General features: G+C 40.8%; 1 protein-coding gene across 1 annotated transcript in view; it reads right to left on the reverse strand.

The window, feature by feature from the left end:
• Positions 1-26,261, reverse strand: part of IMPG1 (interphotoreceptor matrix proteoglycan 1) — a 161,451-nt gene that overhangs the window by 17,328 nt on the left and 117,862 nt on the right. The window contains 2 exon segments of the mRNA XM_061131539.1: positions 12,606-12,825; positions 15,791-16,332. Of these exon segments, the coding sequence (XP_060987522.1) occupies positions 12,606-12,825; positions 15,791-16,332 (762 nt within the window).

The following is a 26,261-nucleotide window of genomic DNA, read 5'->3' on the forward strand; positions in this document are numbered from 1 at the left end:
CTCCTGCTACCCCACTAGATTGCTTTTGCAGAGGACTCTAATGACCTATGACCGGTCAGCTTAAAGGAACTTCATCTGCTCTTCACTCACCAAATGCATCCTTTCAGTATTGTCCTCACCCAGGCCTCCAGACGCCTGCTTCATAGGTTAGAGGTCAATTCACCTAATATCCATTTCTATAAAACTGGTTTCCCCAAAAATGTTTTCTGGAATATTTTTCTATCTTTAAGGCATTTTATTAATTTTGCCCTTCATCTTTTAAAAATGAGTTACTTTATGTGTCCCTTGTAACTATTTATAGATTTTTAACAAATATTTTCTAAACTTTCAGCATTTTATCAATGACAAACTCTATGTGTTTTTACTTTATAATCTTGGGAAGGCTTTAAGCACTTAGTTTGAAGACTTTCACACATTTTTTTAAAAGGTTAACTTTAAAAATCCATAAATCATGGGGGTTGGAAAAAGGAAGAAAGAACAGAAAAATGGGCCCCAGAGAAGATGCAGATAGATTGAACAGGGGTTGTTAGACAACCTGACTTTAACTGAGCTGCTGTAAGCAGATAGGATGGGGTTCCCGGGAGATAGAACCAGGCATGGCTTTATTGACATAAGAGAAGCCACTTTGGCCTAAGCTACTTTGTGATCTAAGCCAGGCTACAATGTTTGCCCTTGAATGGTTTTCAGTAATTAATCTTAAGGGAACAAAAGAAGGCATGAACAAACAACAAGAGAAATAAGAAAGATAACATAATAGTTACAAAGTTACAAACCTATAGGAAAGATAACATATCGTTGTTATGTTATCATAACAGACTCCCAGTTCTGTTTCAGTGGTAAAGATTAGCCTGAAGGTTCAACCTCCAGGTCACCTGGAACCTGAGGGAAGATGATGTTGACCTTTTCTGACCCTGGTGACTTCCATCAACTAAAGTTCTGACTCTGTTAACCTTTGCCTGAGTTTTACCCTTAATTCTTCTCTTCTCAAGTCCCTCATGAATATGCACGTACCTTTAGCTTAAAACTTCCCCAATTTTGCTGTTGGGGAGACACTGCTTTGGGAAGGATCCATGGGGTTCTCCTTGCTGCAAGTAATACATCCTTCCTTCTCCTGCTCTTTGGCTGGGTTGTGTTATTTAGCTAGACACCCACCAAGAGGGAAATCTTGTGTTTGGGGTAACACTGCCTCATCCTTGCCTTCCCTTCCTTCTATGCTGAGCATCTTTACTTTGTATCCAAAGCTGCTTTCACAGTGGGAGAAGTACCCTGCCACTCCTAGGAATCTCTTTATTTTCCTCCTGCCCTTTCTAGAGGAGCCCCACCCAGAAACTGAGCTGGACACTGTGGGGTTCCTGGACATGGAAGCCTCTCTGTGTTCCCTGTTTCTTTTTTATTGGAAAGAGTCTAGTCTCCATGACCATGCCTGAACTCCAAAGGGCAGATTCAATCAGTTCAGTTCAGTCCATCAGTCGTGTCCAACTCTGCAACCCCGTGGACTGCAGCACACCAGGCTTCCCTGTCCATCACCAGCTTTTGGAGATTGCTCAAACTCATGTCCATCAAGTCGGTGATGTCATCCAACCATCTCATCCTCTGTCGTCCCCTTCTCCTCCCGCCTTCAATCTTTCCCAGGATCAGGGTCTTTTCAAATGAGTCAGTTCTTTGCATCAGGTGGCCAAACTATTGGAGTTTCAGCTTCAGCATTAGTCCTTCCAATGAATATTCAGGGCTGATTTCCTCTAGGATAGACTGGTTGGATCTCCTTGCAGTCCAAGGGACTCTCAAGAGTCTTCTCCAACACCATAGTTCAAAAGCACTGTTCTTTGGTGCTCAGCTTTCTTTATGGTCCAACTCTCACATCCATATATGACTACTAGAAAAACCATAGCATTGACTAGATGGACCTTTGCTGGCAAAGTAATGTGTCTGCTTTTTAATATGCTGTCTAGGTTGGTCATAGCTTTTCTTCCAAGGAGCCAGCATCTTTTAATTTCCTGGCTGCAGTCACCATCTGCAGTGATTTTGGAGCCCCCCAAAATAAATTCTATTACTGTTTCCATTGTTTCCCCATCTATTTGCCATGAAGTGATGAGACAGATGCCATGATCTTAGTTTTCTGAATTTTGAGTTCTAAGCCAACTGTTTTTACTTTCGTCTTTCACTTTCATCAAGAGGCTCTTTAGTTCTTGGATTTCTGCCATAAGGGTGGTGTCATCTGCATATCTGAGGTTATTGATATTTCTCCTGGCAATCGTGATTCCAGCTTGTGCTTCCTCTAGCCCAGCGTCTCTCATGATGTTCTCTGCATATAAGGTAAATAAGCATGGTGACAATATACAGCCTTGTTGTACTCCATTCCCAATTTGGAACCAGTGTGTTGTTCCATATCTGGTTCTAACTATTGCTTCTTGACCTACATTCAGATTTGACCGTACCAGATGGTCTGGTATTCCATGTCTTTAAAAAGTTTCCACAGTTTGTTGTGATCCACACAGTCAAAGGCTTTGGAATAGTCAATAAAGCAGAAGTAGACAGAAGAACTATACAGAAAAGATCTTCACGACCCAGATAACCACGATGGTGTGATCACTCACCTAGAGCCACACATCCTGGAATGCGAAGTCAAGTGGGCCATCACTACAAACAAAGCTAGTGGAGGTGATAGAATTCCAGTTGAGCTATTTCAGATCCTAAAAATGATGCTGTGAAAGTGCTGCCCTCAATATGCCAGCAAATTTATAAAACTCAACAGTGGCCGCAGGACTGGAAGAGGTCAGTTTTCATTCCAATCCCAAAGAAAGGCAATACCAAAGAATGTTCCAACTACTGCACAATTGCACTCATCTCACATGCTAGCAAAGTAATGCTCAAAATTCTCCAAGTGAGGCTTCAACAGTAAGTGAACTGAGATCTTCAAGATGTTCAACCTGGATTTAGAAAAGATAGGATCCAGAGATGAAATTGCCAATATCTTCTGGATCATAGAAAAAGCAGGAGAATTCAAGAAAAACATCTACTTCTGCTTTATTGACTTGCAAAGCCTAAAATATTAACTATCTGACATTTTAAGAAACATTTTGCTGACTCCTAAAAGATAGTAACTTGGACTGATTTACCATTTACTATTGATTATGGCATTTTACACATCTATAAAGTCAGAAGTTATTGTATAGAAAATGGATATGATACAGTGATTGTATTTTCTGTTTTGTGTTTAGATTTCATCATTTGCTTTTTTCCTTTGTTTAAATAAAATCCATTTCCACATCCTCTTTTTTTTTATTATTTTTATTTTTTTTTTTCCAGTGGGTTTTGTCATACATTGATATGAATCAGCCATGGATTTACATGTATTCCCAATCCCGGTCCCCCCTCCCACCTCCCTCTCCACCTGATTCCTCTGGGTCTTCCCAGTGCACCAGGCCGGAGCACTTGTCTCGTGCATCCCACCTGGGCTGGTGATCTGTTTCACCATAGATAGCATACATGCTATTCTTTTGAAATATCCCACCCTCACATTCTCCCACAAAGTTCAAAAGTCTGTTCTGTATTTCTGTGTCTCTTTTTCTGTTCTGCATATAGGGTTATCGTTATCACCTTTCTAAATTCCATATACATGTGTCAGTATGCTGTAATGTTCTTTATCTTTCTGGCTTACTTCACTCTGTATAATGGGCTCCAGCTTCATCCATCTCATTAGGACTGGTTCAAATGAATTCTTTTTAATGGCTGAGTAATATTCCATGGTGTATATGTACCACAGCTTCCTTATCCATTCATCTGCTGATGGGCATCTAGGTTGCTTCCATGTCCTGGCTATTATAAACAGTGCTGCGATGAACATTGGGGTGCACGTGTCTCTTTCAGATTTGGTTTCCTCAGTGTGTATGCCCAGAAGTGGGATTGCTGGGTCATATGGCAGTTCTATTTCCAGTTTTTTAAGAAATCTCCACACTGTTTTCCATAGCGGCTGTACTAGTTTGCATTCCCACCAACAGTGTAAGAGGGTTCCCTTTTCTCCACACCCTCTCCAGCATTTATTGCTTATAGACTTTTGGATAGCAGCCATCCTGACTGGCGTGTAATGGTACCTCATTGTGGTTTTGATTTGCATTTCTCTAATAATGAGTGAGGTTGAGCATCTTTTCATGTGTTTGTTAGCCATCTGTATGTCTTCTTTGGAGAAATGTCTGTTTAGTTCTTTGGCCCATTTTTTGATTGGGTCATTTATTTTTCTGGAATTGAGCTTCAGGAGTTGCTTGTATATTTTTGAGATTAATCCTTTGTCTGTTTCTTCATTTGCTATTATTTTCTCCCAATCTGAGGGCTGTCTTTTCACCTTACTTATAGTTTCCTTTGTAGTGCAAAAGCTTTTAAGTTTCATTAGGTCCCATTTGTTTATTTTTGCTTTTATTTCCAATATTCTGGGAGGTGGGTCATAGAGGATCTTGCTGTGATTTATGTCAGAGAGTGTTTTGCCTATGTTCTCCTCTAGGAGTTTTATAGTTTCTGGTCTTACATTTAGATCTTTAATCCATTTTGAGTTTATTTTTGTGTATGGTGTTAGAAAGTGTTCTAGTTTCATTCTTTTACAAGTGGTTGACCAGTTTTCCCAGCACCACTTGTTAAAGAGGTTGTCTTTTTTCCATTGTATATCCTTGCCTCCTTTGTCAAAGATAAGGTGTCCATAGGTTCGTGGATTTATCTCTGGGCTTTCTATTTTGTTCCATTGATCTATATTTCTGTCTTTGTGCCAGTACCATACTGTCTTGATGACTGTGGCTTTGTAGTAGAGTCTGAAGTCAGGCAGGTTGATTCCTCCAGCTCCATTCTTCTTTCTCAAGATTACTTTGGCTATTCGAGGTTTTTTGTATTTCCATACAAATTGTGAAATTCTTTGGTCTAGTTCTGTGAAAAATACCGTTGGTAGCTTGATAGGGGATTGCATTGAATCTATAGACTGCTTTGGGTAGAATAGCCATTTTGACAATATTCATTCTTCCAATCCATGAACACGGTATGTTTCTCCATCTGTTTGTGTCCTCTTTGATTTCTTTCATCAGTGTTTTATAGTTTTCTATGTATAGGTCCTTTGTTTCTTTAGGTAGATATACTCCTAAGTATTTTATTCTTTTTGTTGCAATGGTGAATGGTATTGTTTCCTTAATTTCTCTGTCTGTTTTTTCATTGTTAGTATATAGGAATGCAAGGGATTTCTGTGTGTTAATTTTATATCCTGCAACTTTACTATATTCATTGATTAGCTCTAGTAATTTTCTGGTAGAGTCTTTAGGGTTTTCTATGTAGAGGATCATGTCATCTGCAAACAGTGAGAGTTTTACTTCTTCTTTTCCTATCTGGATTCCTTTTACTTCTTTTTCTGCTCTGATTGCTGTGGCCAGAACTTCCAACACTATTCCACATCCTCTTTAAACTGTATTTGTCATCTAATGCTCAGTGGTAAAGAATCTGTCTGCAACACAGGAGACGTGAGTTCATTCCTGCATCAGGAAGATCTGCTGGAGTGGGATATGGCAACCCACTCCAGTATTCTTGCCTGGGGAATTCCATGGACAGAGGAGCCTGATGGGCTAAAATCCATGGGACTGCAAGAGTCAGACATGACTTAGAGACTACGACCACTATCTACCTGATTGACTGGTATGTTTTTCACACATGGAGGCTATTCTTTGATAAGGGATGTGGGAGGCATGGGTAATAAAGCCAGCAGCTCCCGGGCTGGGTAACACTGGCACGAGACCGTCCAGTGTTTTGTAGCCCTAGTTCTAATTGCGTGTTTCTCCCAAGAAAACAGCAAGAAAAGGGCAAAAGGGCAAGACATCCAGTAACTCAGTTTTGCTATATTTGGCCATCCTGGTTGGAAAAACTTTAAAATGGTAGGATACCTTCTCCATTTTCCAAGGAAAGAGTTGCGATTCTTTCCCAGAGACAAAGCTAGGTATATATTCCTGATGTTTGGTATTTCCAGGAGCTGTCCTTTATCTCCCTCAAGATTTCCCCTTTTAATTCTCTTTCAAGGAGAGTTTTCATCAATAAGTTCAAGGAAATAGTTGCATGATCAAGCCTGAATCAGGGAGGCTTCTTCTATTGGCTAAAATGACTTTTAGATATTACTTGGGATTTTGATTAGCAGTGTCTTGATCTGTGATCTCCCTTACTATGTGCTGGGGGATGGGCACTGCTAAGAATCAGCCAAGCCTTAGACACCAGAAAAGACCATACCGGCTATAGAGCCAGAGGCTGTGTCAATTGGAATCTGAGTCCTTGTTCTCTAGGAAGCTGAAGTAATTATCTTCACTCGGGGGCCAGGGAGCTGAGAGGCAGCACGATCAGGTGGTTGCACTGGTTTAGTCTACGAGGAAGACATTTTAATCAGCTTCCATGTCAATCACCTTGACAGCTTACCCTCAGATACACCACCACAAGCAGAATATCTGGATCAGCCAGTCATGCTGAAAAACTGGGAGCAAAATACCTGTCATCTTCTAGATTAAAAAAAAAAGAAATAGGAAGAAAACTATTGAAAATCATGTGCATATTTTCCCTTAACTTGTTTTAAAACCCAGACATCCATTTCTTCTATAATCAAAAGACTAATTTTGTGCATATTTCTCCAAACTAAAATTGTATAGGAGAACTGACGCTATAAACACTTTACTGTACAATAAGTATGCAGGTGTTCTTTTTGTTTTAAGAACAACATTTTACATTTCAAGTTCAAGAAGTTTTGTAAAATGAACAAATTCATAGAAGTATGAAATTAATGAACTCTGTGCGGAAGCATTTTTCATACTGTTCATGAGGTTCTCAAGGCAAGAATACTGAAGTGGTTTGCCATTCCCTCCTTCAGTGGACCATATTCTGTCAGACCTTTCCACCATGACCTGTCCATCTTGTGGTGTTGGAAAAGACTCTTGAGAGTCCCTTGGACAGCAAGGAGATCCAACCAGTCCATCCTAAAGGAGATCAGTCCTGGGTGTTCATTGGAAGGACTGATGTTGAAGCTGAAACTCCAATACTTCGGCCACCTGATGCGAAGAGCTGACTCATTTGAAAAGACCCTGGTGATGGGAAAGATTGAAGGCGGGAGGTGAAGGGGACGACAGAGGATGAGACAGTTGGATGGCATCACCGACTCTATGGACATGAGTTTGAGTGAGCTCCAGGAGTTGATAATGGACAGGGAGGCCTGGCGTGCTGCAGCTCATGGGGTCGCAAAGAGTCAGACACGACTGAGCGACTGAACTGAACTGAACTGTGCAGAAGCGATGGTTGTGAGTGTTTCGAATTTGGTGCCATCTCTGCCTGGATTGGAATGGCTGTGAATAGTGTGAGAATGAGGTGGGGGTGTTTGTGAGCCTGTGTCTGGCTGGGCCCCGAGCACCGCTCTCTCTCGGCGGGCCACTTCCTGCTCCTCGGCGGCCACCACCCTCCAATTCCTTGTGCTTCTGCCACCCAAACTCCTGTGGCTGGTGTCCTGTCTCTCCAGCTCTGGTGCTGACAAAGATTTTCTCCTTGACCAGATCCTAACTCGGGCTCCCCTAAAATTTCCAAACTTGACCTTGACTCTTGGACTTCTGTGTTTGTCTCTTTCTTGTCCAGTTTTAGGAGGAATGATGCTAAGATGGTTTGGCCAGAACCTTGCATCTTCCATATCTGATTGTCAGGGTCCTCATTCTCTGCTCCCTCCCAGGTGATGTCTGATCACCCTGCTTTGCCTTCAGCAAGAATTCTTTTAGGTCATTTTAGCCAGAATCTCTTCTTACCCCTGATGTTCCTTCTTAGTAATTTTCCATCCACTGACCCACTCTGCTCTTTGGCTACTAATTCCCACATGCCCATCCTGTGCTCAGAGCTGGGTCTAATCTCCTCCACTGTGAGACTCCCTACACCCATCAAGATGGTACCCCTGGGATAAAGTCTCCCTTTGCATCTTTAACAAATGTCACTGGTAATTGTTTCTTTAACAATGCTGGTTGTCTTCATGGAAGCTGTAAATGCCTAGCTTTCACACCACCTACCACCACAGGCCTCTTCATTGCCCAGGACCAGCCAAGGAGACCAGAATTCTCCACATTCATCTCTATTCCTGTATTCTCTCTGCAGTATTCAGGCCTCAGGTTTCAATGAAACAGGATTTAAAGGAAAATTAAGTACTTTCTTCTTTGTGGGATCACTCTCCGGCAATTCCCAAACTCACAGAAATTTTCAACTAAGAGTAACATATTAGAGCTGGCTTAAAACTCAACGTTCAAAACACAAAGATCATGGCATCCAGTTCCATCACTTCATGGCAAATAAGTGGGGAAAAAATGAAAATGGTGACAGACTTTATTTTGTTGGACTTCAAAATCACTGCAGATGGTGACTGAAGCCATGAAATTAAAAGATGCTGGCTCCTTGGAAGAAAAGCTATAACAAACCTAAATAGCATATTAAAAAGCACAGACATTACTTTGCCAACAAAGGTCTGTCTACTCAAAGATATGGTTTTTCCAGTGGTCATGTATGGATGTGAGAGTTGAACTATAAAGAAAACTGAGTGCTGAAGAATTAATGCTTTTGAACTGTGGTATTGGAGAAGACTCTTGAGAGTTCCTTGGACAACAAGGAGATCCAACCAGTCCATCCTAAAGGAAATCAGTCCTGAATATTCATTGGAAGGACTGATGCTAAAGCTGAAACTCCAATCCTTTGGCCACCTGATTGGAAGAACTGACTCCTTGGAAAAGACCCTGATGCTGGGAAAGACTGAAGGCGGGAGGAGAAGGGGACGACAGAGGATGAGATGGCTGGATGGCATCACTGACTCAATAGATGTGAGTTTGAACAGACTCTGGGAGATGGTGAAGGACAGGGAGGCCTGGCGTGCTGCAGTTCATGGGGTCACAAAGAGTCAGATAAGACTGAGTGAATGAACCACAAAATAAAGCATATCAGAAAGTGCTCATTAGAAAGTCTTTGAAGGAAAAAGGAATAGCTTTGATCCCAGCATTGTTGTAAGGTGACCATCCTTGGCCATTGGGCACGTCCTTTTGGGCAGGAACTTTCACATGTTCACAGCTTGTAACTGTGGTGAATGAATGGCGATTGTCTTGGATTACACACGTGTAGAAGATGGTCAAGGTCTAGTCAGTCTCAGCCAGCTGCTGGTTACATGGGTGACACTTCCTTCTGCTTTCTGTGAAATGACTAAACCTGCGAGGCAGGAGGAAGCCTGGCCTCCTCCCACCGTGTCCAGCTCCCTGTCCAGTGGGAGGAGCATTTCTGGGGGTAGGCGGTACTGTGGCTTCTCACTATAAATAGGATCCCTTCTGAATACTGGATTTACCCACTTTAATTTATGTAGTTCATAAAGTTCTTTGTCATTCATTTTTAACTTTTATAAAATAATTTTTGGCTTTCTAAATCTGCTGTCCTCCAACCTGTTTGTTTAGGCATTGTTTATGCCCGGACTGGTTCACAGTAGTCATTCTTGGCAGACCTTGTCCATCTATCCATCTGTCCATTCATTCGATTACTCTATGAGTCTCCCATGTATCAAAAATTCAGAGCTTCTGAATTTTCCAACGGTCTAGCCAGATGTAGAGTAGGATAATGTCCCAGGCTGCCCGATGCTCTCTAGCTTCCCCTATTGTTCTACCATTAAAGGAATCAGTATAAATTTGGCTTCAGTAAGGACCAGATGGCACTAGCAGTAAAGAACCTGCCAGCCAAGGCAGAAGACATAAGAGATGTGGGTTCAATGCCTGGGGCAGGAAGATCCCCTGGAGGAGGGCATGGCAACCTACTCCAGTATTCTTGCCTGGAGAATTCCATGCAATCAGAGGGTTGCCAAAGAATCGGACATGACTACAGTGACTTAGCAAGCATGCAGGGACTGAAACTCATCTTCACACTGTCTCATCTCTCTTGCTCTTGGCTTCTTAGAGGAAAGACTACACAGCAGAACTGGTCGTCAGAAATTAGTGAAATAATTTCAGTTGACCCTCCACACAAATACCTTGTCATGGTACTTTTCATTTTTCACACTGGTACCCTGTTCATCTCACAAATTATTAGTCCATTTACTAATGACGATGCTATCATATTAACCACTAACATTTGTTAGTCAACTATGGTGTGTCAAATATTAGGCTAAGTATTGTAAATATGATTTTGATTGATCCTCAAAACTGTTACTATCCCCACGTTTCCAGTTGTGGAGATGGAGTGAAACCAAGCAGGACACTGTGGAGCTCCTGGGTATGGAAGCATTTCTGTGTCCCCTATTTCTTGTTTGTAAGGAACAGACTCCAGCCAGCATGACCTTCCCTGAGTTTTAAAGGGCAGGTTTAAATAGTCCTAATCAGGGGAGGCAGAGGGTGCTGAGATGATGGAGGAGCAGTCAGGAAACAGTAGTGTAGCCTTGGGGCAAGGTCCTGGCTCTGCCTCAAGGGATACACAGAAAAGTATCTGAGCTCTTTTCAAAAATAAAATCTGAAACAAATGGAAGATGTTAGCATTCTTCCTTCCAGAGAGGATCAGAGTAGGATGACCTCAAGAAGCTCATCTAGAGAGCACCTGAGGTCAGATTAAAGAAACCCCAAAAGCTTATCAGGGGATCTCTTTTTCTTTTTTTTTTTTCCCTCCATTTATTTTTATTAGTTGGAGGCTAATTACTTTACAATATTGTAGTGGTTTTTTATCATACATTGACATGAATCAGCCATGGATTTACATATGTTCCCCATCCGGCTCCCCCCTCCCACCTCCCTCTCCACCCGATCCCTCTCTCTTGAAGCCAGAATAAAGGAATGTAGGCCGGGTACAACCCAATCCTTGTCAGCAGCCCTGCCCTTGAACAATTGCTATAAAATGCCTCACCAAATCCCGTCCCCAACCCTGGGTTGGGGCACAGTTTTAAGAGGTAAGCGACTGCTGCGACCCCCTTTGTAGTAATATTATTCTTTTCTATTTTGCCCAAAGTTCTGTTGCCGAGATTTGATTCGGCACCCTTGCACAAAGACTTGAGTTTTCAGCATCATCAGCATACAGATTCAGGACCGTGGTCTTACAAAGTCATGACTTTCTGCAATGCTTCCTTCCAGCATCACCAGGGTCTCCTGTGCATCACTGGCAAACGCATTACCAGCTTCCTGCCCTCTTTCTAAGAGGCACCCAGTTTTCCCCTGCCTCAACTGGGCTCCTCGCTTGATCTTCTCCTATTGTTGGATGGGTCTCTCTGTTGTCTGTCAGCTCTGCAGGGGAGGAAGGAAGGGAGAGGATTGGGTCCTTGCCTCTCTTATGCTAAATTCTCCCTATATATGTTCCCGTTTTCAATTGACTGGAAAAAATTGGTCTTCTGATTTCAACTGGCAGGGACCCCCTGGAAGTTTTCAGGGGAAGAAGCAGTATCTTACTAACATTTAGGAGGTCTTTGATTTCCTAGGGGGTCCAAAGGGTTTGCTTAGCTGCTTGTGTTCAAAGGTAAGTGCTCCAGGGCTCAGCACCTTCAGGGCTCTCTGTCTTTCTAATAATCCTGTTTACTAAGGTAGGAGGCAATTTTCTTCAAGTTGCTCAAAGTTCTGCTCTGTCAAAGGTAAGTGTCTCCCAACAGAGGCTTTTTGTTTGCGTTTTGCCCAAGGCCTTTCTCTGACTTGGTTGTTAGTCTGGGGAAATCCAGGGAGGATGTTACAGATCTACTTCACTAATTCATGGCCAATTAGGAAGCTTTGTTTTGAACCTGGCTTGAAGGTCGCTTTGCCAGTAGATTTGGAGCCTTGCCCCCTTGCACTCTGGGGAATTAAAAAATTTCCTCCAGTTGGTTAGAAAACAGAATTTTGAAGCTAATGGTGGAAACAGTTCCCAATTTGGGCATAGCTTCTTACACTGGTACACTGTGCTTTATTATCAGAACAAATGTTTGCTTTCTATTATGTAGCTTCAGGCTAAGCCCCTGTATCTTTAATTCCACCGCCCCCCCCCCCCGCCCCCGCCCCCAGCCCCTGACATCTAACTCTACTTTGTTTTAACCTGCACATGTGGAAGCTGATCTAGGGTATACAAAGAGAAAGGGACATGATTTTCCTCTTGGGTGATGGTGAAACAGGTTTTTTCTGAGCTGGAATTTTGGTCTAATTATTATTTTTCTTTCCTCGGGACAATGTCTCAGTTTCATCCTGAATTATGCTATGAAGAGGTGATGACCATGGTTAACCAGGCCTGGAAGTTTTCCTTAGGTGGTTGCTGTTGACTGATAAAGTGCTTTTGACTTCTGGAAGGATGTAAATTAGCTTAGGTGTGGGTTACATTAAAAAAAGAAACATCTCCTAGGCATAGCAAAAGCTTTGTTCTGTGAGGAAACTCGAGTGCCCAGATTGTGAAGCAAGAGGTATGCTTGCTCTTTGCTTTTTAATGAAGGAAAACCTTAACTTGCATGTCTTGGGGCCCTACCTTTCTACTATATTGATTCATAGCTTCTGAAAGATTATTTTGCTGAATGCCATTATAAGTTGATTTTTGTGGCCTCAAACTTGAGCTGCATGCTTAAACAAACAAACAAAACCAAAACTCCCACGATTTTCTGGGTTGGACTCTTTTACCTGGTTCAACGTCGAGAGAGTAGCTATCTATTTCCAGATCAAGTTGTTGGGCTGCTGTGGAACGAAAATCCTCCAGAACACCTCGCACTGCGTTGGTGAGGTTATACGGCACTGACTTAGCAAATCTCACTTTGCTATTCACAATCACGCTCCCATTTCTGAAGTTAAGTATCTCAAGTTGCTTAAAACCCGTAAGATTGGATCGCAGATATGGAACCAGCTGCAAAAACAAAAGATGGTTTACTCTTAGTGGTGTTATAAGTGCTCAGCTGCTGTTAATTCCACTTATACTCACATTTTATTATCTGAGGCATAAATTTCAGTTCCCTTTTTCTATTTGTGTTTAGATTTAACGTGAGACCAGAACATCACTACTTAATGATCTGTTTGCAGTGATTATGTCCCATATTTCCACTTTTCTGTGTATTGAGATGAATGGGCAGTGATTTTCTTCATGATGAATTGTGAGAACAGAGGATTGAAAAAGAAATTCTGGTCAACACTGTCAGCCAAGCAGGGATGCCAGGTTCAGTTATTAAAAAAAAAAAAAAAAAAACCTCCAAGTAAATAAAAATATGTTCCAAACTGAGCAGTAGCAGATTGACCTATGCCTGGTAAATGGAACATCTGTTTGGAAGCAACAAATTTGAAATGACCTATTGAAATAAATAACAGCATACACATGGGCTCATTGGTCTGTTCAGGGTGTTTCATGTCACCAAAAATTCCCTGCAGTGGAAACTGTGAAGAACTTGGTCATCAGGAGACTAGATGTCAGTCCTCAGGTTGCTGCTAACCAGACATGTGACTTCATCAATCCACGTAACCTACTAAGTTGTACCTCAGTGCTCTTACTTGAATTGTGAGGCAGAAGAAAAATGGTTCCCTAAGAACCTTTTTCAAGCTAGAATTTAAGTATCTCAAAGTGATGTTTCAGGGAATTGTGCTTCACATTCCCACACCTGCCTGTTGAGACCCACAACCATCCCCTTTTTTTTGGCCACGCCCCATGACATGTGGGATCTTAGTTTGCTGACTAGGGATCTGAACCCTGGAAACACAGAGCCTTAACCAATGAACTGCCAGGGAATTCCCCACAGCCATGCTGGAGATCACTTTTCAGGAATGTCTGAAACTCAGTGATGTCTGCTTTGTTCCTGCCTCTGAAAGTGGGACCTCTCCTTCATGAACCAACACTCACAAACCCACCGAGGACACAGATACAAGCTATAATCTCCCAGGCTTGACACAGACCTGCTTTTCCTTTGTTCCCGTCTCCACCCCACCAGACTCTGACCCAAACCCACATGTTGGTACCACCTCCAGTAACTGCCTCCTCAAGGTTATTATGAAAATAAAATGAACTTTTATACAGAGTGTGGAATTACTCTCTCCTATTTTCTCCCATGTGCTTTGACTAGACTCATTCTTTGTGTCCTAACATTGTTTTGGCCTCTAGTGGGAATTCCCTGTCCTCACCTTGTGTGCAGACAACGAGTTGCTCCCTTTCCCCAAATCCATTCTCCTCTTCTTCATGGCTGAGGCTGCCTTCCTAGAGACCACATTTCCCACCCTTCTTTGCAGCAAGGTGTGGCCATGTGACCAATTCCCACCAATTGGATATGAGTGAAAGAGGTGTGGGCAACTTTGGCATCACTTGCTCAGGATATTGCTTGCCTTGGGGTTCCTCACTTCCCCCTTCTCACAAGTAGAAACAGAGATGTATCAGTTACCAATGATTCTACATGCAGGGCAGCAAAGGAGACACCAACATGAAGATCAGACTTTTGGACTCAGTGGGAGGACAGTGTAGGATGATTTGAGAGAATCGCATCGAAACATGTACGTTACCATACGTAAAACAGATGGCCAGTGCCAGTTCAGTGCATGAAGCAGGGCACCCAAAGCGGGTGCTCTGGGGCAGCCTGGAGGGGTGGTGTGGGGAAGGGCCTGGGAGGGGGGGACACGTGTGTACCTATGGCTGATTCATGTTGATATGTGGGAGAAACCATCACAATATTACAACATAATATCCTCCAATTTAAATAAATAAATAATGTGCCAGTGACCCAGCTGTGGATGTGAGTGTGAGGAAACAGCCTTGGGGTTGGCGGAGTTATCAGACGGAGGGAATGTGAGTCCCTGGATGACTCTGTAGAGCAGAGCTGTCCCATTCACCAAGTGAAAGAAAATAAACTCACATTCTGTTTAAGTTACTGTATTCTTGATCTCTTCATTAAGGCAGCCTAGATGTATCCTAGTTAATACACCTGGACTTGGTACCCTGGGACTCTGATCCTTGAGATTGTCCCAACATCAACTCACCTCACTTGGGGGAGGTGGGTATAGCACAAAGTCTTATTTAAAGTTCACTTGAAGAATTGGTTTTTATGTGGTTTTAATTTGCATAGTGATTTAACGTACATGGAGCTTACAATATTTTTTTCTTATTTTCAGAAATTCTGTAATCTTTGTGATGGGTATTGTGTACTTGAATTTAATTATCCATGCCTGTGAGAGAGGTTCATAGTTTAGCAGTTTTCACTGTGTATGTATTTCTGCAAAACTACATGAAGAAACAAAATAAATATGTCATTTTGCGGGGTGTTTCATAATCAGAGTTATATGCTTTTTGATGATGATCTCACTTTCTTTGTTGGTCGTTGGGATGCTGAGCCATTTTGTCATTTTATTTGTTTGCTGGTTTGTTTCAGAAGAACGTAAAGGGAACTAAAAAAAAAAAAAAAGATTTCTTACACCTGAACACTTGACCTCATCTCTTCTGGACTTATCTAGCCTTGAACCCTTTGTCAGATGGCTGGAAAACAGAATGAACTTAGGTAAAGTCTGCTCATATTACTTATAAATTCCAAGTTCAGTTCTTGAGTGGTTATGTATTATTCCCAGGGAAACGAAATCTAGAGGATTATAGATGGTTATAATGAAAAGGTCTTAGAAATAAGTTTGTTCCCAGGTAGCTGAGTGGCTGCCTCGTGTGTCTACCATAGAACTTCTGCCTATTGGATCCAAATTCATCTCAACACTCTAGCTGAATGCTGTCAGCAACAGGTATCTCAGAAGCCTGTCTCTTCCAAATTGCATTGCTCAAGACAGCAATGATTACATTATAAAGCAACAACAAAAAGGAAAGGAGACACACAGAATTGCAAGCGGTGTTCACTCACCAGCTGTGTGAATCGCTGCTCCAGAGCTTGATATTCGAGCGAGCTCTTATTAAACAGGTCGCTGGAGAAGGGCATGTTGGCCACACGCAAACTGAAGAACACCACCAACTCTCGGCCCCTGGCGGCGACAGTCATGGCACTGGTGGTGATGTAGTGCAAACCTGGGTCGGGAGTGATGTTCTCCAGGAAGTAATCCGGGCTGGAAGCATACCCACTGAATCCTGGGACCTCAGAGGAGGCAGGAGTGTTAGTGAGATCCATTCCATATAAGTCGTCCATTGTATCTTGGCTGCTGGTACTCAACCGGTCTTCTGAAGATGTAGGCAAGTGTGAAATTTCCGGAACCAATGGGCTGATGGCAGAATAATCATCAGGGGGGACAGTAAGCCGTGGGATTAGTACTGTCTGGTCAATGGACATTATGTCTGTGGCACTTTGATCAGTCTGAGAAAAGATGCTTGATGCAGTAAAAAAAGGTAGAGTTTCTGACAGGGAGGTAGAGGTCACAGCAGGTGGAGACCAAGAACCATCCGTGGGTGAAGCTCCTGAGACCAATTCATTATGTCCAAGCATCCCCACAAAGAATAGAAAGCAAAAAAGAAAATTCAAAGTTAAAATTAATTTTGGAAAAGGTAACATTTGAATTAACTATTTTAATATCATATTTGGTTTTACTTATTTTTTAATTTCTTAGATTTTTTCCCAGTTTTATTGAGATATAATTGACATACCTCACCATATAAATTTAAGATGTATAGAATAATGGTTTGGCTTACATATACAGTGAAGTAATTACCATGTTTAATATAATATTTCAAAAAACAAATTGGTACAGAAAGGGCAGGCAGCCCTATATCCACACTTAAGGAGACAGAGGCTAGGTCTCTATAACCATTTTATTCAGGTCCAATACTTGTGGACATGTGAGTCTAAAAGAGCACTAATTGCCTAGAATTTTAGGAATTACTGCCCAGGGAGACACTGCACACATAGGTACCAGGTGGTAAAAAAATGACTAGGTCAGTAGGTGGTACAAACCACAGATGGCTTTGGGATAGACTTGGATCCCACATACCCATCTGGAACTCTCAGCCAATTAGTTGGGCACTTTTGGCCTGAAAATTTTGTTCACTTTCCAAACATGCAAGCCTGAATTTTATGCAATTGGATTTTTTTGGGATCACAATTATCACATTTTGGTAGTTTTACCAATCAAAATTTAAATGATGCTTTTCCAAAATTGGATAATCTAACTGAACAATTTGCCAGTTTGCAAAATAATATTGAAAGTGTGAAGGTCTGGGTTACACACAAATAATTTTAACTTTTCATTGGCCATGCAAGTAAATATTTGATACTATTTAAAGGTTTTTTTCATTCCTACATGATTATATCTTGATAATACTATGACTTTTCATTGGTTTCTTGAGTAAGTACATATTGGACTACTGAAGTCCACTCCCTTTTTGGTGCAAAATTAAAATCAATAAGTATTTATGAACTAAGAGAGTGGTTATATAAAGTTTTCAGATAAAGAGATTGGTAGGTTATTAAAATATTCCAATAAACCTAAATTTCACAGCCACTGACAATATTTAAGGCATTAAGTAGATCAAAACAGGGAGCTTTCTGTGATTACTTTGGTGGCATTTTGGCAAATATGTGGGAAAGCTGTGCTCAAATTCAAATGCTAAGCATGATGAATGGACTGTCTGGAGGCAGATATAATCTTTGGACTCTCAGTCAGCTAATTTACTAGAGTGCAATCACCCAAACTGAAATTCCAAGTGATAAACAGCTCTGAAAGGTGGAATCATATTACTTTTATTAGTTTCTTAAAATAAAAACTGTCTATGGTGAATTGTAAGCAGATTTCAAAGAAGTTCCCCCTTTCCTTCCCTCTTGGAGGATGCCTAGGTTTGTCTACTATCAGAATGATATTTCTTAGCATCTAAGATCTTTCTGGACATACACTTGTAGTTTTATTCACATCTCCATTGCTATGGACTGAATGTTTGCCTCCTCCCAAAATTTATGTGTTACAGTCTTCATCTCCAGTGGACAGTATTTGGAGGAAGACTCTTTGGGAGGTAATTAAGTCATGAGGATGGAGCCCTCATGAATGGGATTAGTGCCCTTATAAATAAGAAGAGACATGAGAGATGATCTCTCTCTGCCATGTGCAGATACAGCAAGGAGGCATCTGTGTGTTAACCGGAAAAAAGACCCTCACCAGGAAATGGATCAGTCAGCAATTTGATTTTGGACATTGCAGCCTACAGAACAGTGAGGAATAAATTTCTGTTGTTTAAGCCACCCAGTCTATGATGCTTTGCTACATAATAGCAGCTTGAGCTGTCTAGAACACCCGTGGAAGGATCTGGGATGAGTGAATTGAAGACTTTGTGTACTCTCAGTGGTTTTATTTAACCTCTTGGTGTTATGAAGAAATGCATTTGAATTCATGCTCCTGGGATGCGATCTCAGCACCCCTCCAGATGACCAGGGCCAGGGGAGAAGACCAATGACATATGTCTTTATTCTTCTCTGGGTCAGCATCTCACTACTCACGCCTTTTTCACTATACAGACGTCAGTCAGATTAAAACAGTCTGCAGCATTACATTATCAGCCAACAAAAATGAATTTCTTTTTACCTTTGTAGCATCTTAACATTAATCATTCACATTCACAATAAACTCAACCAAGTTCGTTTCACTGATAGAACAGTTGGCTATTTAAATGTACATTGTTAAGTGAAAGACAGAGTTCCTACGGGAACATACTTACACTAAACCATCACTTGTTTATCTGAAATTTAAACTAAGTTGGTTATTTCGTATTTTTCTTTGCTGAATTTAGTATCCCTATCTAAGTGTGATTTTAAAAGACTCCTTATATTCTCTCAGCTTGATACTGAAACCAGTAAGGCTATAGTCAGAGACTGACAGAGACTGAGACAGAACTGTGTTTGAGCCTTCTCCTGTGGAGGTACGGGTCAGCAGTGGACTGCCGCAGGGACAGCAGCTCTGGGTGCAGCAGACTTGGGTATGGCATAAGCCCTCTTGGAGGAGGTTGCCATTAACCCCACCATAGAGCTGCCAGAACTTACACAGGTCTGGGAAATAGACTCTTGGAGGACACAAACAGAACTTTGTGTGCATGAGAACCCAGGAAAAAGGAGCAGTGACCCCACAAGAGACTGACCCAGACTTGCCCGTGAGTATACAGCAGTCTCCAGCAGAGGTGTGGATCGGTGGTGGCCAGCTGCCGGGCTGGGGTCAGTGAGTGTAGCAGGACATGTATGGGATCTTTTGAAGGAGGTCGCCATTATCTTCATTACCTCCACCATAGTCTGGTACCAGGTAAATAGCAGGGACAAAACACAGCTCCACCCATCAACAGAAAACTGGATTAAGGATTTACTGAGCATGGCCCCACCCATCAGAACAAGACCCAGTTTCCCCTTCAGTCAGTCTCTCCTATCAGGAAGCTTCCATAAGCCTCTTATCCTTCTCCATCAGAGGGTAGACAGATTGAAAACCACAATGACAGACAACTAACCAAACTGATCACATGGACCACAGCCTTGTCTAGCTCAATGAAACTATGAGCCATGCCATGTAGGGCCATCCAAGACGGATGGGTCATGGTGGAGAGGTCTGAAAAAATGTGGTCCACTGGAGAAGGGAATGGCAAACCACTTCAGTATTCTTGCCTTGAGAACCCCATGAACAGTATGAAAAGGCAAAATGATAGGATACTGAAAGATGAACTCCCCAGGTTGGTAGGTCACAATATGCTACTGGAGATCAGTGGAGAAATAACTCTAGAAACAATGAAGGGATGGAGCCAAAGCAAAAACAATACCCAGTTGTGGATGGGACTGGTGATAGAAGCAAGGTTCGATGCTGTTAAGAGCAATATTGCATAGGAACCTGGAATGTCGTGTCCATGAATCAAGGCAAATTGGAAGTGGTCAAACAGGAGATGGCAAGAGTGAACGTCGACATTTTAGGAATCAGCAAACTAAAATGGACTGGAATGGGAGAATTTAACTCAGATGACCATGATATCTACTACTGCAGGCAAGAATCCCTTAGAAAAAATGGAGTAGCCATCATAGTCAATGAAAGAGTCTGAAATGCAGTACTTGGTTGCAATCTCAAAAACGACAGAATGATCTCTGTTTGTTTCCAAGGCAAACCAATCAATATCATGGTAATCTAAGTCTATGCTCTGACCAGTAATGCTGAAGAAGCTGAAGTTGAACAGTTCTATGAAGACCTACAAGACCTGCTAGAAGTAACACCCAGAAAAGATGTCCTTTTCATTATACGGGACTGGAATGCAAAAGTAGGAAGTCAAGAAACACCTGGAGTGACAGGCAAATCTGGCCTTGGAGTATGGAATGAAGCAGGGCAAAGGCTAAGAGAGTTTTGCCAAGAGAATGCACTGGTCATAGCAAACACCCTCTTCCAGCAACACAAGAGAAGACTCTACACATGGATATCACCAGATGGTTAATATCGGACTCTGATTATATTCTTTGCAGCCAAAGATGGGAAGCTCTATACAGTCAGCAAAAACAAGACCAGGAGCTGACTTAGATCATGAACTCCTTATTGCCAAATTCAGACTTAAATTGAAGAAAGTGGAGAAAATCACTAGGCCATTCAGTTATGACCTAAATAAAATCCCTTACGATTATACAGTGGAAATGACAAAGAGATTCCAGGGATTAGATCTGATAGACAGAGTGCCGGATGAACCATGTACAGAGGTTTGTGACATTATAGGAGACAGGGATCAAGACTACCCCCAAGAAAAAGAAATGCAAAAAAGCAAAATGGCTGTCTGAAGAGACCTTACAAATAGCTGTGAAAGGAAGAGAAGCGAAAAGCAAAGGAGAAAAGGAAAGATATACCCATTTGAATGCAGAGTTCCAAGGAATAGCAAGGAGAGATAAGAAAGCCTTCCTCAGCGATCAATGCAAAGAAATAGAGGAAAACAATAGAATGGGAAAGACCGGAGATCTCTTCAAGAAAATTAGAGATTCCAAGGAAACATTTCATGCAAAGATGGGCACAATAAAGGACAGAAATGGTATGGACCTAACAGAAGCAGAAGATATTAAGAAGAAGTGGCAAGAATACACAGAAAAACTGTACAAAAAAGATCTTCATGACCCAGATAATCACGATGGTGTGACCACTCACCTAGAGCCACACATCCTGGAATGTGAAGTCAGGTGGGCCTTAGGAAGCATCACTACGAACAAAGCTAGTGGAGGTGATGGAATTCCAGTTGAGCTATTTCAAATCCTACAAGATGATGCTGTGAAAGTGCTGCACTCAATATGCCAGCAAATTTGGAAAACTCAGCAGTGGCCACAGGACTGGAAATGGTCAGTTTTTATTCCAATCCCAAAGAAAGGCAATGGCATAGAATGCTCAAGCTACCACACAATTGCACTCACACGCTAGTAGAGTAATGCTCAAAATTCTCCAAGCCAGGCTTCAACAGTACATGAACCATGAACTTCCAGATGTTCAAACTGGTTTTAGAAAAGGCAGAGGAATCAGAGATCAAATTGTCAACATCCGTTGGGTTATCGAAAAAATAAGAGTCCCAGAAAAACATCTACTTCTGCTTTATTGACTATGCCAAAGCCTTTGACTGTGTGGATCACAATAAACTGTGGAAAATTCTTAAAGAGATGGGAATACCAGAGCACCTGACCTGTCTCCTGAGAAATTTGTATGCATGTTAGGAAGTAACAGTTAGAACTGGACATGGAACAACAGACTGGTTCCAAATAGGAAAAGGAGTATGTCAAGGCTGTATATTGTCACCCTGTTTATTTAACTTCTATGCAGAGTACATCATGAGAAACGCTGGGCTGGAGGAAGAACAAGCTGGAATCAAGATTGCCAGGAGAAATACCAATAACCTCAGATATGCAGATGACACCACCCTTATGGCAGAAAGCAAAGAAGAACTAAAGAATCTCTTGATGAAAGTGAAAGAGCAGAGTGAAAAAGTTGGCTTAAAGCTCAAGTTTCAGAAAACTAAGATCATGGCATCTGGGCCCATCACTTCATGGCAAATAGATGGGGAAACAATGGAAATAGTGACAGACTTTATTTTTGGGGGCTCCAAAATCACTGCAGATGGTGACTGCAGCCATGAAATTAAAAGACGCTTACTCCTTGGAAGAAAAGCTATGACTAACCTAGATGGCATATTAAAAAGCAGAGACATTACTTTGCCAACAAAGGTCCATCTAGTCAAAGCTATGGTTTTTCCAGTGGTCATGTGTGGAAGTGACAGCTGGACCATAAAGAAAGCTGAACACCAAAGAATTGATGCTTTTGAACTATGATGCTGGCGAAGACTCTTGAGAATCCCTTGGACTGCAAGGAGATTCAACCAGTCCATCCTAAAGGAGATCAGTCTTGAATATTCATTGAAAGGACTGACGTTGAAGCTGAAACTCCAATCCTTTGGCTACCTGATGTGAAGAACTGACTCATTTGAAAAGACCCTGATGCTGGGAAAGACTGAAGGCAGGAGGAGAAGGGGATGACAGAGGATGAGATGGTTGGATGGCATCACTGATTCAAGGGACATGAGTTTGCGCAAGCTCCGGGAGTTGGTGATGGACAAGGAGGCCTGGTGTGCTGCAGTCCATGGGGTCGCAAAGAGTCGGACATGACTGAGCGATTGAACTGACTGACTGAAGGCTATAGTCAATTCTTCCAAAATAAAACTTTCTTCCAAACCTTACCACCATTTATAAATGTATTTTAAATAATTATATTTTCATCAGATTCTTATGCAAAACACATGGCAACAACAAAAGCCATTCTGATCTTGAAGTTTTTACACTGCAGTGGAGATGGCAAGCACAATAAGCCAAGGCCATTTATTTCATCATGAGGGATGCAAAACAGATCCAAAACAACTTGACTTTTTAGGTATCATGTCAAAGAACATTAAGCAAGTTAAAAAAAAGGAAAACAAAAACAAAGAAAATGTTAAATTCCAGGAAAACAGAAAGTAAACAAATAAGGGCAAGTAGGTCTGCTGTGAATACACAGCGTAAACACTGAATATTGATTCAATAACAGTTGTTACCATACTGAGAGGGAAGGGTGTTGTAGAAACTCAAATTCCTAATTGCAGTAATAGGAAGTCAGTAAATAATATATGAAACAGATGGCTCAAAGGATATATATTATTTAGAAATAAGGCAAGAATAAATGCCAGAGGAAAGAGCGGAATTAAAAGGGAGCACTTTTGGTAAGTGGGCCTGCACAGAAGGGAAGTGTGAGGTAGCAAAATGCCATATTTGTCAGAATACTTTAATATGATTTGGCTTTAGAAAAAATTAAACTTTTTATTTTGAGACAACAGAATATTCAAATGCAGTTCTAAGAATAGTAGAGAGGGGGCATCAGTGAAAATGGCAGGGAGAAACTCCAAAAGTGAAGCTGTCCTTCACGTTTGAAAGTTACAGGTAGCAAGCAGCTGTGATACACTTGATCTTAGCCAAAAGGCCGAGAAGCGATAAGTAGCTGTGATACAATAAGAAATACATATTTGTCTCAGCCTCCAGTTCCTGACACAGAGCTCCTAAATTTCTGAACCTTGGGCAGCAGCAGCTGGAAAAGTCTGTAGTGAAACCTGTTAAAGGGAGGAAATGGGAGCTGTGCGTGTTTGCCTACTTTCTCTGTGCTAAATCCAGGGTGATGATCACAGGAAGTGCTTGGTATTCATTTAAAACTGCTTCTTTCGTTTCTCTGGTTCTGGGGGACTTGTGAATGACGAATGCCATTGGCTGCTCGAACTGGGTGACTTGGGAGCCAGTTCCTCCTATGGCAGCCATAAAAACTGGGAAAGCTCAGTCTATAACTTGTTGATCAGAAGTACAAGTAACAGCCTGGCACTTTGGTGTCTACGGTAGGGGGCAGTCTTGAGCATCTGAGCTCTTTATCTGTGGGCTCTGTTCCAACTCAGGTGTTCAGTGTCGTAAATGAGTTGTAGGACACCCAGTTGATGTCTGGAAAGTTAAGCATTGTAGGAAAATCCCCTACACATTTGATTTTAGAAGTGCTGTGAGTAGAAAAATAGTTCATTTAGTAGCCAAACCCTCAGGAACTTTGATACCCAGAGCCCTCCTCGAAGCAGTTACCTGATGATACATTCCAGCCAACTGAAAGATAAATCAAAACAGAGAACTCAGGAATGGAGAAGCTGTGATAGAAGGTTTGAGAGATAGAAGGTTTCTTCTGTGATACAAGGTTTGAGATAGAGCCTTAAAGTCATTTAAATGTGGAAATCTGTCCAAGAAGCCACAGGAGTTGTAGCAGCAGAATCAATTTTAAATTTATAAACCTTGACAATGTATAATACTCACCTAATTATCAAAACTTGGGATATAGGGGAGTGAAGACGGCTGGACTGTGAGTGTTCTGATAATCCTGCCTTTCGTAACGATACATCAAAATGCTGTTTAATGTTGGTACATAGACAGTAAATGTGATAATGTCTCAAATTAATATTTTAGGTAATCTTTTTTAGCCTTTAGGGATCTTTTAATAATGAGTATCTCATAAAGTAAGGAAATATTTATCTGAAATTCAGCAATTTCTTAAGTTTTATCTCAGCTTCATTCTTATGTTAAAGTCAAATAAAATTAAATGCAGTCCGTTTTATTTGAATAGCATTCCAGAAACATTTCATATTTGTAAAAGCACTTAATCTAGCCTATCTTTTAAAATGTATTGAGAAATAGCTAGAAAGATAGATTTAGCATTTAAATAATTGTGAGCAGCACAGTTTTAATATTATTTTATTTTCTCTTTTTGGTAATTTTCTTCATCCTTTAACACTTTAAATAATGAGTATGTATCATTTAAACATTTTTTTTCTCAATTATTTTTATTAGTTGGAGGCTAATTACTTCACAACATTGCAGTGGGTTTTGTCATACATTGACATGAATCAGCCTAAAAATATTTTTAAAAGTCTATCGTTTAGTCTCTTAACATAAATATATGTAATTTTTTTTTTGGTGAAGCTTGAGGTCACTGAAATCTCCAATATTATCTTTTTGTGCACTGTGAAATACACATTACATAGATAAACATTTACAGAAATATACAGTTTTAAAAGTGTTTCCTGTAGATGTTATTTTAGATTTTGTAAACTTCAGATAAAAAAATAGCTCTTTGGTTAACTGAGGTAAATGTAAAACTTCACATGTGCCTACTTATTAAGTAAAAATCTTATGCAGAGAGTCACCAGAGAAGTAAAAATATTTTACTACCAAGTCTTTATTACTGTTAACATTAAAATAACATTTCAATTAAAACTGAAATTGTTAAGAAATTTAATTCCTACACCTTGGAGGACCTCATTGTGCCTTATTACTATTTTAGTTAGATGTTTCTATGGGGTTATGACCTCAGAATCTAGTCTTAGACTCTTGAGAGGCAGGGGGAGGGATAGATTGGGAGTTTGGGGTTAGCAGATGCAAATTATTATATATAGAAAGGACAAACAATAAGGTCCTAAGCACAGAGAATTATATTCAATATCTTATGATAAACCATAATGAAAAATAATATAAAAAGAATATATATATATATATACACATTATATATATATGTATAATATATAACTGAATCACTTTGCTCACAGCAGAAATTAACCCTACATTGTAAATTAACTATACTTCAATAAAATAAATTAAAAAAAAGAATATTGAGAGACAGGACTGAGGATGAAATGTGAGGAAACTAATATTTATTTGACATCTGGTGCTCGCTTCGGCAGCACATATACTAAAATTGGAACGATTTATTTGACATCTGTTATGTTCTAGGTACTGGAATATTAAAAAAAAACTTCATTTACTTTAAGGTATTTTATACATTTCCACAGGATTTTACACTTTGCAGTCACTACTTGATGGCTTTGAAATATCTAATTATGTCTTCTTAAGTGATTAAAGTGAGTAATTAAGAGAAGTGATTCAAGGCTATGAAGATGAGGGTCATCTGACCAGAGGTCATCATCAGAATGAACTATGGCTGTCAGTGTATTTTAACAAATCAAGCAAGGCACAGTTTTTTCAAGTTTAGTTTGTTACAGTTTTCCCTCATTAAACAAAAATGCCTAATCTGTGATATCTTATTACACCTAAACCCTGCCTCATATAATATAAATACTACAGAGCTCTGAGTCACACCTGACTACTTCCTCTCTTCCTTGTAGCATAATTTCTAATAGCTTTCAATTTAGAAGCTTAGAATCAGCCCTCTAGGAGGAAATTATGAGTATGGCTTGGAAAAAGAGAACAACGATCCCTGGTTTGTTGATGACAATAAAATTTCACTGAGGAAGTGAATGTTTTGGGCTAAATGAAGTAATTATGACAGTATGATTGAGGATGAAATGGGAGG

Source organism: Dama dama, chromosome 28 (genome assembly GCF_033118175.1).
Source record: "Dama dama isolate Ldn47 chromosome 28, ASM3311817v1, whole genome shotgun sequence".
Taxonomy (NCBI): Eukaryota; Metazoa; Chordata; class Mammalia; order Artiodactyla; family Cervidae; genus Dama; species Dama dama.